Source organism: Centropristis striata, chromosome 4 (assembly GCF_030273125.1).
Source record: "Centropristis striata isolate RG_2023a ecotype Rhode Island chromosome 4, C.striata_1.0, whole genome shotgun sequence".
Taxonomy (NCBI): Eukaryota; Metazoa; Chordata; class Actinopteri; order Perciformes; family Serranidae; genus Centropristis; species Centropristis striata.
Genome location: NC_081520.1, coordinates 2,534,334 through 2,551,833, shown reverse-complemented (window position 1 = coordinate 2,551,833; position 17,500 = coordinate 2,534,334). Strand labels below are relative to the sequence as shown.

General features: G+C 36.6%; 2 protein-coding genes across 3 annotated transcripts in view; one reads left to right on the top strand and one right to left on the bottom strand.

The window, feature by feature from the left end:
- Nucleotides 1–9,903, bottom strand: part of abcf3 (ATP-binding cassette, sub-family F (GCN20), member 3) — a 14,230-nt gene extending 4,327 nt beyond the window's left edge. Inside the window, exons 1-17 of the mRNA XM_059332028.1 lie at nt 9,779–9,903; nt 8,041–8,188; nt 6,932–7,008; nt 6,777–6,832; nt 6,595–6,692; nt 5,801–5,923; nt 4,184–4,450; nt 3,403–3,483; nt 3,160–3,219; nt 2,287–2,343; nt 2,154–2,176; nt 1,743–1,798; nt 1,448–1,648; nt 1,266–1,342; nt 1,088–1,132; nt 500–632; nt 291–379 (exon numbers count right to left, since the gene is read on the bottom strand). Of these exons, the coding sequence (XP_059188011.1) occupies nt 291–379; nt 500–632; nt 1,088–1,132; nt 1,266–1,342; nt 1,448–1,648; nt 1,743–1,798; nt 2,154–2,176; nt 2,287–2,343; nt 3,160–3,219; nt 3,403–3,483; nt 4,184–4,450; nt 5,801–5,923; nt 6,595–6,692; nt 6,777–6,832; nt 6,932–7,008; nt 8,041–8,188; nt 9,779–9,851 (1,664 nt within the window). The 5' untranslated portion in view covers nt 9,852–9,903. The remainder of the gene's footprint in view (nt 1–290; nt 380–499; nt 633–1,087; nt 1,133–1,265; nt 1,343–1,447; nt 1,649–1,742; nt 1,799–2,153; nt 2,177–2,286; nt 2,344–3,159; nt 3,220–3,402; nt 3,484–4,183; nt 4,451–5,800; nt 5,924–6,594; nt 6,693–6,776; nt 6,833–6,931; nt 7,009–8,040; nt 8,189–9,778) is intronic.
- Nucleotides 9,904–10,634: 731 nt separating this feature from the next.
- Nucleotides 10,635–17,500, top strand: part of eif3k (eukaryotic translation initiation factor 3, subunit K) — a 9,896-nt gene continuing 3,030 nt past the window's right edge. Inside the window, exons 1-5 of one of the 2 annotated variants that reach the window (XM_059331273.1) lie at nt 10,635–10,814; nt 13,453–13,551; nt 14,068–14,188; nt 15,491–15,565; nt 16,964–17,030. In XM_059331273.1, the coding sequence (XP_059187256.1) occupies nt 10,753–10,814; nt 13,453–13,551; nt 14,068–14,188; nt 15,491–15,565; nt 16,964–17,030 (424 nt within the window). In that variant the 5' untranslated portion in view covers nt 10,635–10,752. Of the gene's footprint in view, nt 10,815–13,452; nt 13,552–14,067; nt 14,189–15,487; nt 15,566–16,963; nt 17,031–17,500 lie in introns of both variants that reach the window. The other variant, XM_059331272.1, reaches the window with a different exon arrangement.

Here is a 17,500-nt window from a genome sequence, read left to right as displayed (position 1 = left end):
ATAGATTTTTTTGGAAGCCCTGCAAGGACACTGTTACAGTGGTCAAGTCTACTAAAGATAAATGCATGGGCAAGTTTTTCTAAATCTTGCTGAGACATAAGCCCTTTAATTCTTGATATGTTTTTAAGGTGGTAGTAGGCTGACTTATTAATTGATTTAATGTGTTTTTTGAAATTCAAGCCTGAGTCTATGACAACACCAAGATTTCTGGCTTGGTGTGTGGTTTCTAACAGTTAGATTTAGATTAGATAGGTACAACTTCAGTGCTCTGCTGTGATTGGTCAACTCACCTGTGCGATTGTCTGACTCCGCCCACCGGCGTCAACTCGCCCATCAGCAGTTTGAGGACGGTTGTTTTACCAGCACCGTTTTCACCGACCTGTCAGGAAAAAAAACAAAACGTCAATTGACCAGATACAGCCGACTGTGGATGATTGATCGATTTGATCAGCTGCTGTTAACAGGCCACCGATTGGCTCTCATCACTGAGGACACGTACGATGCAGATGCGAGACTCTAGGTCGGCCGACAGGTTGAGTCCAGAGAAGAGACGATGGTCTGGAGAGTAATAAAACTCTACTTCATCCAGCTGCAGGATGGGAGGGGACAACTTCTCAAAGTTATCTGGAAACCTGTTGGAAGGGAAACACGTCAATTAATCAATTAATCAGTCAATGGACTCTAAAAGGGGCCGAGATACAGTACAGGCCAAAAGTTTGGACACACCTTCTCATTCAATGCGTTTCCTTTATTTTCATGACTATTTACATTGTAGATTCATCAAAACTATTAATGAACACATGTGGAATTATGTACTTAACACAAAAAAGTGTGAAATAACTGAAAACATGTCTTATATTCTAGTAAGCAAAGGGTGGTTACTTTGAGGAATCTAAAATACAAGACATGTTTTCAGTTATTTCACACTTTTTTTGTTAAGAACATAATTCCATATGTGTTCATTCATAGTTGTGATGCCTTCAGTGAGAATCTACAATGTAAATAGTCATGAAAATAAAGAAAAACGCATTGAATGAGAAGATGTGTCCAAACTTTTGCCCTGTACTGTAAAAGTATATCTCCTTACTTTAAAGTGACCTCAGTTTCTTTTTCAAGCGGCTTCAGTTCAGGTCTGCAGAGGAAATCAGAGAGTACTTTCAGGTTGAGAACCGACTAGAGACAACCAACGTTCAACAACCAACCAGGATCACACTGTTAACTCTCAGGTGTCTCAGAATATGTGAATACGGTGTCTGAATACTCACAGCCTCTCCAGCAGTTTCAGTTTGCTCTGCACCTGAGCTGCTCTGTTTGCATTGTAACGAAATCTGTCGATAAACACCTGAATCACACACAAATGTCTGTGTCACAATGCATTCTGGGAAAACAGCCTCAATCATTGGATCACGTCGTGGTTTGTTAGTTTTTTCAGTGGTAGTTGTCGTACCTGTATATGTTGTCTGTACTGCAGCTGGGCCTCGTACTCCCTCTGCTGGTTCTTCAGTCGGTCTTCTTTGGTTTTAATAAAGTTTTCGTAGTCGCCACGGTAACTGTCCAGCCTCTGGGAGTGCAGGTGGATGATGTCCGTCACCACGGCGTTCAAGAAGTTTCTGTCGTGGGAGACGACCAAGATGGTGGACTGCCATGTCTGTGGAACAGGTACAGCGTATTAATAGTTAGATCGTGACAAACCCCTCTAATTGTTTTCAATAAGGACTGTTGAAGTGAGTGACAGTTCAGACCTGCAGGTAGTTCTCCAGCCACAGAATGGCTCTGACATCCAACATGTTGGTCGGCTCTGAAACACACAAAGTACATGTTTAATTGACCTGCCAGACGCTGCAGGTCAAAGACTTTGTTTACCCTCCACCGCTGGAACAGCTTCATGATTTTTTGACCCCACCCTACTACTTGTTGTACTACTTGGAGCACTTCTACTAGATCATTTTAAAAGATAGAGAAAACAGCAATCTTGGTCTGTGATCATGCTTAAATTATTGTACTGACATACTTTAAACTGTACCGTTTATCTTATATAACTGTCTGTTATCGCGTTTTAGGTGTATAGTATGCTCAGTCATTTGTAGTGTGTGACAGCTACCACAGTAACCAGAGTGTGACTGTCGTTGTGTCCAGAGGAAGATCTGACTCACCATCAAGAAGCAGCAGGTCCGGCCTGATGGAAACAACGAAAATAGATGATGAGTTCAAGAGCACGCACACAAACAAAAGCATGCATGACTGAAGAAGAATAGTGTTTATATGTAAAGAAAAGCTGAAACTCACCGAGCAAACAGAGCTCTGGCCAACGCCAACCTCATCCTCCATCCTCCTGAAAACTCCCTGCACACACACACACACACACTCATTTTATTATAAACAGTGTATGGTGTGATAGTGAACTACTTGTAATTTTTGGCGACATCACTGTTTATACAATGTGGGACAATGCAGGATAGTCCCTTTGACATAAATAACAACATTTTGGGTTCAGATTTTAAAGTTAACTTTATCGTACACTACCGGTCAAAAGTTTTAGAACACCCCAATTTTTCCATTTTTTTATTGAAATTCAAGCAGTTCAAGTCAAATGAACAGCTTGAAAGGGTCCAAAGGTAAGTGGTGAACTGCCAGAGGTAAATAAAAAAAGGTAAGCTTAACCAAAACTGGAAAATAATGTACATTTCAGAATTATACAAGTAGGCCTTTTTCAGGGAACAAGAAGTGGGTTAACAACTTAACTCTATGGAGTCTTGGGCTATTTTGTCCATTTTTGAATTCTTTTCATGTCTTTGTAAGTCATTTTGTGTCTTTTTGTGTCTTTTTTTGGTCATTTTGTGTCTTTTTTTAGTCCTTTAGTCCAACATAAAATGTGATTTTGAATCTTTTTTTTAACTTTCAAAACACTATCATGCTCAATAAAGAATTTTAAATGTTGCAAATGTGCATTAATTTCAGCGTACACTGAGACATTAAACTGCACAATTTTCAATTAAATTCTGGAAAAGTTGGTGTGTTCTAAAACTTTTGACCAGTAGTGTAGGGGTGTACAGTAAATCTGCAGGTAATAAATGATAGTCAACAGAAAGTCACCCTAAGCAACAGAAACTTTTCTATCCCTGTTTGTTTGTGTGTGAGACAGAGGGAGAGAGGACTCACTTGGTAGTCTGCTGTTGCATTTTGGGAGAGAATCCGAGACCAGCCAGGATGACGGAGGCTCTGATTGGATGAGACAGATGTCAATCAGAAAGTGTTCAAACATTCATTTTAACATGTTCTTGTTTAGGGTTAGTGTCGGTTAATTAAACCAGAAACTGCTGGTATGAGGCTCACACACCACTGCCAGTTTTGCTGTATTTTCTCAGAATGTTTTCAGTGATGCTGTGTGGTTGCCGTGGTTACCTGGCTGGAGCCTTGTCAGCCTCGATCTCCTCCAGCTTGCCGTAGATCTCCGACAGTCTGACGCTCTCCAACCCGTCGGCACTGAGACAAAAAACAAAACACAGTGTGAGCACCAGACAACATTGATGTTACTTCAGGGTTTTATATACAGGAGCATCAATACATTAGAATATGATGGAAAAGTCCATTTCCAGTAGTTCAAGTCAAATAGCCCCAACCAAGTATTGTATTGTTGTTTTAGAACACCCCAATTTTTCCAGTTTTTTATTGAAATTCAAGCAGTTCAAGTCAAATGAACAGCTTGAAAGGGTACAAAGGTAAGTGGTGAACTGCCAGAGGTAAATAAAAAAAGGTAAGGTTAACCAAAACTGAAAAATAATGTACATTTCAGAATTATACAAGTAGGCCTTTTTCAGGGAACAAGAAATGGGTTAACAACTTAACTCTATGGAGTCTTGGGCTATTTTGTCCATTTTTGAATTCTTTTCATGTCTTTGTAAGTCATTTTGTGTCTTTTGGTGTCTTTTTTGTCATTTTGTGTCTTTTTTGGTCTTTTTTTAGTCCTTAGTGTGATTTTGAATCTTTTTTTTTACTTTCAAAACACTATCATGCTCAATAAAGAATTTTAAATGTTGCAAATGTGCATTAATTTCAGAGTACACTGAGACATTAAACTGCATCATTTTCAATTAAATTCTGGAAAAGTTGGTGTGTTCTAAAACTTTTGACCAGTAGTGTACATATACATACATATATATATATATATATCTATATATCTTACGTTCCGTTGGCGATGCGAGCGTTGAGCGTCTTCTCCTCCGTCAGCAGACCTTCTCTCAGCGTGTCGCTCAGCAGCACGCTCTGCAGCGCCGCCGTATCGTCTCCCGCCACTTCCTGTTCCACGTGGAGGATGGAGATGTGAGCTGGGACGCGGAGGTTTCGACTCGCCAACATCTTCAACAGCGTCGTCTTCCCCAGTCCGTTCCTACCGATCAGGCCATACCGTCGACCCGTCGCCAGAGACAGCTCCGCCCCCTGCAGCAAACACCTGGAGACAGAAATATATTCATCAAAGACTGGAATCAGGCCCTGCAGGCTTCAACAAGTCAAATTTAAAACTTTAAAAAACAGAGGCCCAGAATTACTTGAGAAGTATATGAATGTATTCACAGCTCAAATTGTGAGGTACTTAGTTCTGTTTTGTAGTTCTGATAAAAAATTGAAACATTTAAAAGTGAGACAGAAGTTTATGCATTTGTTTTAGATAAAAATTAATACTTATTAATACTTATTTAATACATTTTAAGACCTTTCAAAATCGTATTTCAGACATTTTATGAAATTTTAGGAGAATTTTTGACATTTGAAAGTCTTAAATTCAAATTATTGGATTTTAGACGTTTTAAGACTTTTTAAGACGAATATTCCAGCGGAAACCCTGGAATATAGTTCAAAACTCAAATAAAAATGTTAATATAATAGTTAAAGCTCAAATAGATTAATAAAAACGTATGAATGTATTATTATTATTGTTATTAATAATAATAATAACAACAATAATTGTTATTAATAATAATAATAATAAAAAAGTGAATGATCTAAACTGAAAAACAATTCACCAATAACTGAAATATTTCCATTCTATATATATATATATATATACATACATACATACACACACACATACATGCATACAGGTGCATCTATCTATAAAAGCAAGAAGCGTCTGTGTGTGTGTGTGTGTGTGTGTGTGTGTCTAGGGCATATCTCGCTGATTGTTAGTCAGACTGACCTAAGATTTCGTATGTGTCTTGTGCATGGCATGAAAGTGTGTATCATCGATTTTAAAGATTTTTCTAAATATCATTATTGTGTTGCGGCATTGCACTGTTTCCGATCGGACGCCTTTAAGGGGAGCTCTGCACCTGACTCATCTCATCTGTAAGTCTATATGGCCACTGAACTAGTCTCAATAAATTAGAATATAGTAGAAAAGTTTATTTAGTAAGTAATCATGTCAGTCAAGTCAGTAATTCAATTCAAAAAGTGGAAATAACACATTATATAGATCCATTACACACAGAATGAAACATTTCACGTCTTCATTTATTTAATTTCTCCTAATTATAATGATTATGGCTTACATTTAATGAAGACCTAAAATTCAGTGTGTCAACAAATTTAAATATTACAAAAGACCAATTTTAAAAAGTATGTTTAATATGGAAATGTTGGCCTCTGAAAAGTATGTCATCTATATGACTCAATACTTGGTTGGGGCTATTTGACTTGAACTACTGGAAATGGACTTTTACATCATATTCTAATGTACTAAGATGCACCTGTACATAGATTAATTTATTTAGCATAATAAGTGATTGACATTGTATAAACTCGCCTTTCTCCAAACGAAACATCAAAGTTCTCGATGCGGATGTCGTAGCTGCGGTTCTTCCCTGATTGGTCGACTCTGTTGTCCTTCTTACTGCTGGCCTGACTGGCCGACGCCTCTTCCAGGACTCTGTGAGAAATCACATGAAGACAGGTAAGAGGAGCACACATGGTAATGGTAAATGGTAAATGGTAAATGGACCTGCACTTATATAGCGCTTTACTTATATAGCACTCAAAGCTCTTTACACTACAGACTGCGCTCATTCACCCTTTCACACACACATTCATACTGGTGGCAGAGGCTACCCTAAACGGTCCCACCTGCCACCATTGGGAATTCATTCACACACCGATGAACACAGCACATCGGGAGCAATTTGGGGTTCAGTATCTTGCTCAAGGATACTTCGACATGTAGGCTGCCATGGTCAGGGATCGAACCACCAACCCTTCGGTTGGGGGCCAACCAACTCTACCAACTGAGCCACAGCCGCCCCTTTTTTTTTTTTTGGGGGGGGATCGAACATTTATTTACCCTTATTAAAAGTTACAATAAAACCATTAACATCTTCAAACGATAGCAAAATAAAGAGAACCAAAAATATTGGCCAAAACATATTTACAGAGACAGTTTGCAGATAAAAAGCTCACATTTTGTACACAATCCCAACCCCTGCATCATAAACTCTGAAATGTGAACACTGCAATACTCAAGAAGCTTGAATGTGGTTTTAGCCAGAAAAAGAATCAAAATGCACAAACAAAGACATTGCTCTGCACATGAGGACAGATACTGACAGTGGAGTGGATGGTTTCAGAGAGTCCTTCTCGTTCCGGCGGTCGTGTTTAGCTTTTAGCTTCGCCTCGGCCTTCTCCAGTTTTTTGGCATCCACCGTCTGAAGAGAGACAGGAAGTCATGCGTTTAATGACAATGTCAGGGATCAGCTAACCTAAACTACTGGAGGAGTGAAGTGACTCACTGTGTTCTGACCACGTTTCACCATCCAGATACCTTGAACATCTTCTGCTGCACAAACTGAACAGACGAGAGAGCAAATATCAAACACTGTTACAGGTAAATTACTATAAAAATCAACTGCAATCATTTTTTTTTATTTATTTCAAGGCTTCTTACCGTTATCTGCAGAAATCTGAGAGAGCTGAACTGGAGTGTCCAACAACAGCTGCCTCTGACCGCCGTGATGGTTATTCCTGTTCAACACACAACATACACATCATTCCCAACAGAAACACACGTTATTCCTGACAGTAACACACGTTATTCCTGAAGGTAACGCACGTTATTCCTGATGGTGACACACGTTATTCCTGACAGTAACACACGTTATTCCTGAAGGTAACGCACATTATTCCAGACAGGAATGCACGTTATTCCAGACAGTAACGCGCGTTATTCCAGACAGTAACGCGTGTTATTCCAGACACACGTAATGCACATTATTCCAGACAGTAACGCACGTTATTCCGGACAATAACGCACGTTATTCCTGACAGTAACGCACGTTATTCCTGACAGTAACGCACGTTATTCTTGACCGTAACGCACGTTATTCATGACCGTAATGCACGTTATTCCTAACATTCACAATGCACATTATTCCTGACAGTAGCGCACGTTATTCCTGACAGTGACGCACTTTATTCCAGACAGTAACGCACGCTAATCCAGACAGTAACGTTCGTTATTCCAGACAGTAACGCATGTTATTCCCGACCTAACGCATGTTATTCCAGAGAGTAACACACGTTATTCCTGAGAGGAACATGGGCTATTCCAGAAAGTAACGCATGTTACTCCACACAGTAACGCACATTATTCCTGACAGTAACACATGTTATTCCTGATCGTAACGCACATTATTCCAGGCAGTAACACACATTATTCTGGACAGTAACCAGTAATTCACGTTATTCCAGAAAGTAACACATGTTACTCCAGACAGTAACGCACATTATTCCAGAAAGTAATGCATGTTATTCCAGACCGGAGCACACACTATTTCTGACAGGAACACACATTATTCCAGACAGAAATGCACATTATTCCAGACAGTAATGCACATTATTCCTGACAGTAATGCACGTTATTCCTGACAGTAACGCACGTTATTCCTGACAGGAACACACATTATTCCAGACAGTATTGCACATTATGCCAGACAGGAACACACGTTATTTCAAGCAGTAACATGTTACTGACAGAAACCTGTAACTCTTCCTTACAGTTTGAGGGTGTTGAACATCTGGAGGCAGATGTCTCTAACGTCGTCCTCGTTTTTACTGTCAGCGGACACTTCCTGCAGGACACCGCCAATGGCTTCGTAAACCTCCTCGCCATCCTCGAAATCTGCACCGCCGCTGTCTAGGACACCTGAAAACACACATATTTAAATTCAGTCCAAACAGCCGCCATGTCGGATGCACCTGTAACCACACGCACTGTGATGTCACAGTGTACTGACACAGCTGGAGCACACCTGTACATCACTGCAGCCAGGTGAGTGCAGCGGACTGCTACTAAAATATAATAACTAAACAGGGACTAACAGTAATTCTGTTAATATAAAGACATACTCTTTTACTGAAGTATTGCAATAATCCTGTAATACTTTCTACAGTACTCCTTTACTTTTTTTGCAAAATACTCTTATACTTCCCCAAATACTTCCTATGATACAGTGGTTGAATGTAACTAAGTACATTTACTCAAGTACTGTAGCTTAGAACAATTTTGAGGTACTTGTACTTTATTTGAGTATTTCCATTTTATGTAACTTTATACTTCTACTCCACTACATTTAGAGGCAAATATTGTACTTTTTACTCCACTACATTTAGCTGACAGCTTTAGTTACTTTTCAGGTCCAGACTTAACATAAAAAACATGATGAAAAAAAAAGTGATGAGACTTTTTTTCTTTTAATTAAACCTCATAACAGTATATTATGTAGTTAAAATGAGCCCTGTCTTTACGAAATTACAGCGCTTACATAATGCATCAATACAAATAATATAATAATGTGTTTGGAATAAATAAAACAATCTGAGTGGGGCCTTTCTGCATAACGAGTACTTTTCCTTTTGACAATTTAGGTACATTTTGATGCTGATACTTTTGCTTTTTTACTTGTACTGGAGTGGGTTCAGTGTGGTATTAGTACTTTTACTGAAGTAAGGAATCTGAGTACTTTTTCCACCACTGCTATGATACTGCTTTCTTATAATACTGCTGTAATACTTCCTGTATTACTAATACTGTACTTTTTTCATGCGTTACTGGCGCATTACTCACTATGACGTGCCAGTAATACTACTAGGAAACTTTCTAGAATACTCCTGTAATACTGCTACTACTATACTGCTATAATACTTCTAGAAAGAAAGAAATAAAAGTAGAAAAAAATAAAAATAAAATAAAAAACACATTTATAAATAGATAATGACATGTGGAAATATAAAAATAAATATGAATTACATGTTAAAATATACAATTTTTCGTGTATCTTTTGCATTTACTGCTTTCTTATAATACTGTTATAATACTTCCTGTATTACTAATACTGTACTTTTTCCATGCGTTACTGTCGCATTACTCACTATGACGTGCCAGTAATACTACTAGGAAACTTTCTAGAATACTCCTGTAATACTGCTACTACTATACTGCTATAATACTTCTTGTACTTCTTCCTCTGACACATCTGCGGCTGCTCCGGGTCAGAGTTCCGGGTCTGGTCCATTCAAACCGGGCTAAACTCCTTTAAACTAACCCGGCTTCAGATCTAGCTAACCGGCGAACCGGCGTTAGCTTGTTAGCTTGTTAGCTCGTTAGCTCCGCTAGCTAAGAGCAGCGGCAGCCCGGCTAACAGGCAGCTCAAAGGCCGGTGTGTGTCGCTCCTCCGGGCCGACAGACAGCGGCTCTGTCCCCGGTACACGGCGGCTCTGTCCCCGGTCCTCTCACCTGTGATGTAGTCGAAAACCTCTGTGTCGATCTCTGGAAACTCGCTCTTCAGGATGTCCACGTACGTCGCCATGATACCCGGCCCTGCCTGGACACTGCCGCGACACGCATGCGTCAATATGCGACAGCGCCGAGGATTCTGGGGGATGAAGTTTTCGTGTCTGTTGGTGTTACGTCAGATGATAAAATACTACAAATGAGCCAAAATCGTAAAGAAAAGGTTACTGGAGGACGAAAAATGACAAAACTAGAAAGAAAGAAATAAAAGTAGAAAAAAATAAAAATAAAATAAAAAAATACATTTATAAATAGATAATGACATGTGGAAATGTAAAAATAAATATGAATTACATGTTAAAATATACAATTTTCGTGTATGTTTTGCACATATATATATATATATATAGATATATATATAGATATAGATATATATATATAGATATAGATAAAGATATAGATATAGATATTTCTGAATTTATTCACTTGTATTTACTTATTTATTTCTACTTATGTCATTTTCCGTCCCTCATAAAAAAACAACCTTTTCGGAAGTATTAATCGAAACTGTACTTTAGTGACACTTAGTGTTAGGGCTGTTGTAATCAGTGGTGGAAGAAGTATTTAACTCCTTTACTTCAGTAAAAGTACTATTACCACACTGTGAAATAACTCCACTACCACTGAAAGCCCTGTATTCAAAACTTACTGAAGTAAAAATACAAAAGTATCAGCATCAAAATGTACTTAAATTAATAATTTTTCTGTAGATCACAGATGAGCTGTGCTTTTGCAACTTTTGCAGCGGTCCGTCGCCTGAATCGGTCCGTGTTGTTTCCGGTCCGCCTGGCCTGTGCGTCGCTCTTTCCGTTCCGGCCCTTTTCTCCCTCCGCCCCGGTGCCTTTTCAACTCTGCGGCCCACGTGCGGATTTAATTCGGTTTTTCACCTAAAATTTCGCAGAAATAGTTTGGACCAAATGTCGTCGCCTTTCGAGCAGATGAGGGCGAATGTGGGGAAGCTCCTGCGGGGAATCGACAGGTATGGACGGTGTTTTTAACGTATAATGGTAACCAGGCTAGCAGGCTAACGGTAGCTTAGCCGGGCAGCTAATGTCAGCTAATTTTTTTTGTCTTTCTGGTGCTAATCCGAGAACACTGTATTATATGAACTAAATTACAATACAATAAATTATAATACATTACATATTTAGGGAACATACCAATCGTTTATTTATTAAATCGGGGTTATTGAAACTTACAGAAATAATAGAACTCCAGACACTTTTAATTATGTTCAAAGCCAGAAACAGAGTTTTACCAGAAAACCTGCAAAAGCTATTTGTGTTCACTTCAGAAGAAGAAAATCATAGAATAAGATTTAATTTTAAGCACCAAGTTGCTCGTACTACTTTAAAACAAATGTGTGTTTCTGTTGTTGGTGTAAAAATATGGAATTCCCAATTACAGGATTTAAAAGGTTGTACAGGCATTAATAGATTTAATAAAATGTATAAATGCAGAAAAAATTGTCAATATGTACTAGAATCTTAAACTGATTGTTTATGATCAGTTGGTTTTTTTTTGGTCTTTTGTTTTTGAGATGATAACATGTGCTTGTATGGGTTTTTGTTTGTTTTTGTCTTGTTTGTTTTTGTTGTTTTAAGTGTTTTGTTTTGTTATAATCAAAGTTTTGTTGGTGTAGGCTACTGAAAATCCATTGTATGTGATGTCAGACCATCTTTTTTTTACTTTTATTGTTCAAGTAGGGGGCAGACAAACATAAGAAATGTTTTCTTCTTGCTGCTCCTTTCTAATCATGAAGGTGTAGAGTGTGTCTCTGTACACATTTTGTTGTCCACTTTCATGAAAGGAACAAAATAAATAAATAAATAAAAAATAAATAAATAAAATACAGCTGTTTTGAGAAGCAGCTAACGTCATCTAAGATAGCTGTTCTCCAGCTGCAATATTTACAGACATTACAATTTATTTTAATTAGAAACAAGCTTATTCTGATTATTAACAGTGGTGGGAAGTAACTAAGTACATTTACTCAAGTACTGTTTTTAAGTACAATTTTGAGGTACTTCTACTTTAATTGAGTATTTATATATTTTATATAACTTTATACTTCTAATTCACTACATTGAAAGGAATTTTTTGTGCATTTTACTGCACTACATTCATCTGACAGCTTTAATTACTTTTCAGGTCGAGATTTAACATAAAATATATGATAAACTAAAAGTAAATAGACATGTATACAGTCATGGAAAAATGATTAGACCACCCTTTTCTTTAATTTCCTGTTAATTTTAATGCCTGGCACAACTAAAGGTACATTTGTTTGGACAAATATAATGGTAACAACAAAAATAGCTCATATAAGTTTAATTTAAGAGGTGATATCTAGTCATTTTCCATGGTTTTCTTAATAAGGGTTTTGGTTATTAATTAGTTTTGAATGCAGGACTTTTACTTGTAGTGGAGTAATTTCACAGTGTGGTCTTAGTACTTTTACTGAAGTAAGAGATGTGAATACTTCCTCCACCACTGGTTATTACAGACATGTAGGAAAGAATCTCTCACTCAGGACTGCTATTACATTTCTTTTGTGTTGTTGTTATTATGTTGTTAACATTTAGTGACCCACTCAAAGGTGGACGTTAGCTCAGGGTCAGTCACCTTATCGCAGCTGCTTTCATGCAGGTGTTGACATATGTTACTTGCTCAGTAGTGATGACATCACTACCTCATAAAGGCACCTGCTGTTATAAGGAAGCTTTCCACTGACTCTGCCTTTAAACACACTGAACTGAAGAGTAATATAAGGAATGCCAAGTGCTTGGCGACAGTATATATAATTATTATTATTTTTAATATTATTATTATTATTGTTATTATTATTTTTTTATTTTTAAATTCATTTAATTAGTTATTTTATTTATTCTTGTTTATTTGTTTTCTCTCGTTAGCGCTTCTTGCTTTGTTTGCCTATGTATTTTCATTGTGTGATACATATATAAATACATATAAATACATACATATAAATGAGCCATGTTATATATTTTTATATATATGTCGTAGCATCTGCCCCTCATCCACATACACACGCGCACACACACACACACACACACACGCACACACACACACACACACACACACACACACACACACACACACACACATATATACACCTGTGATGCCTCTGTGCAAATCGTTTATCATTTATGTTTTTCTTTGTTGTTGTTTGCGCTGTATGTCTACTGTCTCTACTTGTGGTCCACATAGTCTAGTGTATTTGTCTCTCATGTCACCTTGTTTGTTACGTCATTTCACCAATAAAAAAAAAAAATTAAAAAAAAGGAATACCAAGTGCTGAGTCTTGAAATTCGATAAAGGACTACTTTGGTGGAACATCATGGACACAAAAAACAAATATGAGCTCACAAAAGAGATTGCACAAATGAATGAGGAAAAAAAACTTTCAGCATCAAAACACTTGAAATTCATTAATTGTTTTATAAATTTTACAATCTCTGCCTTGCAAAACACTTACCCAAATATTCAAAATAACAAAATACTGGAAATGTCTGACCTGCTGTGTTTTCTCTAAACAGGGACGTTTGTATTTTCCACACCTGATTCCTAGCTGATGCTCTTGTCTGTCCTCACAGGTACAACCCTGAAAACCTTCCAACGTTGGAGCGCTACGTGGACACACAAGCTAAAGAAAATGCTTACGACCTGGAGGCCAACCTGGCTGTCCTGAAGCTGTAAGTTTCACCAGCCAGCATTCAAATACAAAAATATAATGTTACCATCATGATGGGGGAAATCATTTGTGTTTACCTTTATTGTAAAACCTCCCCACAGTTATCTGCTACTGTTAATTTTTTTCTGGAGGTTTCTTGTGATTCTTGTTGAAAAAAATAAATTATCATTCTGTAAGGCCCGACCAATATGGGAATTTCAAGGCTGATACCGATTGATATGATGCATTTTTTGTTGTGGTTTGGTGACACAGTTACAGAGTTCAATATTATGGACTCAGGAGGTTGTTTTCTTATACAAATAATTGTCTTAAAGCCGCCATGATATACAGTACAGCAACACTCACCATCAACCAGTGATGTTTTACTATATATCATGTTTCTTGTCCAATCAAATTACTAAGTTGAAACTAACTGTATGACAACATTTAACATTATTCATGTTGGTTGCCACTTCATACCAGAAATATAAAGTACTTCCCAAGATCTGGTGAGGTAAATAACTGTGTCCCTGTGCAGGTACCAGTTCAACCCGGCCTACTTCCAGACCCAGGTGACCTCTCAGATCCTGCTGAAGGCTCTGACCAACCTGCCTCACACCGACTTCACCCTCTGCAAGTGTATGATCGACCAGACACACGTATCCTTTTGGTGCTGCTTTGTGGATCAGATGTTGTACTCCTTTAGCTCCCATTCACCAATATGTGAAGCTTTACTGTCTCACTGATAGTCAGTGATGTAACAGCACAAACTAATAAGGTTGAGTTTGAAAAGTCACAAAGGACAGGAGCTGTTTGGTCAGGGAGACGTTTATCTTTCTGAAATGTAAAAGTATCGATGACTCTGGCAACCCTGCTTTTGTTACTCAGATTTAATCCTATGGTGCCGTGCTCTTTACACAAAGATGGTTTAACTAAAATTAGATTTTAAAAAATCACAATGTATTAGAGGTGTGAATCCCCAGAGGCCCCACAATATGATTATATCCTGATACTTGAGTCACAATATGATATTATTGGAATTTTAAGCATTTTGCGAAATGGTGAGTATTAAAATATTATATATATATTACAAATACAATTCTCAGTCTATTCATCTCTCTTCAGTCTTTTTATTCCTCCACAATGAGAGTCAAACCCACAGACTGACCAACAAAGTATTCAGTCAAACTGAACTGAACTGATATCAAACATGTTGGACGACAACAACTGCAGCATTTTATCAAACTTTCACAAACAACAAGCTTCACTGCTCTCAATGTTTTTGTGTGAAACATAAAAAAGCCGAACTTTGCTGCGTTTTTTCAACAACTTCCCGACACGATATCCTTTTTTTTTTTCAAAATATTTTTATTGTCAATTTTCAGAGTGACAAATAACATACATACACAAATAATAAAGATAATAATAAAAGGCAAATAAATAAAAATTGGACACAAACTATGACATATCAAAACAAAGTATACACAATATAATGTCAGAGTCGAATGTCCACTTAAGTGTATCAAATGTCACAATAGGTACATTTCAAGAACACACAATAATAATAATAATAATAAATAAAATACAAATATAGGTGAATAAATAAATGCGACACGATATCCTGACGCACATGGTGCCTATAGATTCCTGAGATCTCCTAGTTTTGCCAGATACCTCCAGTATATTGCTAAAAGTAAGCGAAAATACTGACGCAAAATAAATGCTAAATATTGATACTTGGTGCCCGAGAATCAATATATCAGCATGCAAAATATTGCGATACTATGCTGTATCGACTTTTCTCCCCCACCTCTACAATATATTGCACTATATTTAATCACAACCTCTGTATGAGGATATGTATAATATCACCAGTAATGGTGTGTGGGGGGTGGGGTGGGGTGGGGGGTTTGTGGGTTCTGTGTTTGGGTCGGGGCGTTTCCTTGACTACAGTGTCGCAGCAAGAGGAGCGCCCCATCAGACAGATCCTCTACCTGGGGAACCTGCTGGAGACCTGCTACTTCCAGAGCTTCTGGGTACGCCACACACACACACACACACACACACACACACACACACCAAGGTTATAATAGTTTTGGATTTTTCATTAGTTTTAGTTTTAATTTTGTTGTGAATTTTTGTTTTCAAATTCAGTTAGTTTTAGTTAGTTTTTAGAGTGAGTTTGCTAGTTTTAGTTTAGTTTTTATTTTTTGAAAATGCTTAGTTTTAGTTTAGTTTTTATTAGTTTTAGTGTTAGTTTTAGTATTTTTGTAATGGGTATGTGCCTTCATTTCTTAGCCTCAGTAAGGTTATTAACTCTTACAGTTCAGGGTGTTTTGTATTTTTTTTTTATTTTTGTAAACATCCCAGTCTCAGTAAACATATTCACCATGTGTCCCTGCATGTTGAAATAGAAACAAGTTGACAAAGACGAAAACTAAGGACATTTTCACTATAATTTTAGTTAGTTTTAGTTAGTTTTGTAACCACACAATACAGTTTCAGTTATTTATCGTTTTTTTAAAAACTCTTGTTTTTATTTTTATTTCAGTTAATGAAAATGTTTTCTCAATTTTAGTTTTCGTTATTTTGTTAGTTTTCATTAATTATAATAACCTTGACACACACACACACACACACACACACAATTAGTGGTTTAAATGACAATATGACATGGATAAATTGCACTCAGTGTGTTAAAATGTTTGTGCGAAGTGTTTAAAATGTTTATTTTAACCGTTATACTTTCAAGGTTACAAATATGTTTGAATTTGTATACACTATTTCATTTTCAACATCACCTGGTGTCTCTTCGACACAGCCGTGCATGTAGTTATTCAATTAAATAATCATGATCAAAACATACAATTAAAATCAATATGAACAGTTGGAAAAACATCAGTATATGTTGATTGCTGTGGGCCGAATTCTGCAAACTTTAACAGTAACAATTTAGATGTCATGATAAAGGATAAAGACTTGGAGAATCTGGACAATTTTGCTTTACTTACCTTGAAAGTGCTTGAAGAGTGCTTGAAATTTACTCTTTAAAAGCTGTATGAACCCTGTTTTTAGGTTATTTGAAGATTATAAAGAAGTTAGAATACCTGATTGTTTCAATTACAAATCTAAATGAATTTTACAGGGAACCAACAGAAATAATATTAAGAAACCCGAACAGACACACAACAGCTGTTTTAATATACACAACATTCAATTGATTTATTATACTCTTGTTACACTGATATTATTATAGAGATTTAAGAAGATTTAGAGAAGATTTAATGATTAGTTCTAGAGTATTGTCTGGGTGGAGGCTAGACCAGGCTTAATACTGCTGACTCATCTATCATTAAATAACATTCTTGCGACATCGAGAGATTTCGTCCTCCTGCCGTCACTAATCCTCTTCCTCTTCCTCGTCTTCCTGGCAGACGAGTCTTGAGGAGAACCGGGAGCTCATAGACGGTATTACCGGTTTCGAAGACTCTGTTCGCAAGTGTGAGTATCATCGTCTGACTCAGTGGATGTTGAGCTCTGACAGTAAATATAAACTGTGGAAGATAACAGGAAACACCCAAACTCTGCTATGTTATTAATATTATTACTGTTATTATTATTATTATATCATATTATTTTACTTATAATTACTTCATCTATATTTTTCATTTTATTTTTATATTGTTTATTATCTATTATTACGAATTATATTATATATATTATATATTGTACTATTATTATTACTATTATTATATATACTGTTGCTGCCATTACTATTACTATATACTGCAATATACTACTATTATTATTATACCGGCCTTATTTATTATTATTATTATATATTATATATCATGTTATTTTACTTGTAATTACTTTATTTATATTTTTCATTTTATTTTTATATTGTTTATTATCTATTATTACATATTATATTATATATATTATATATTGTACTATTATTATTATTATAT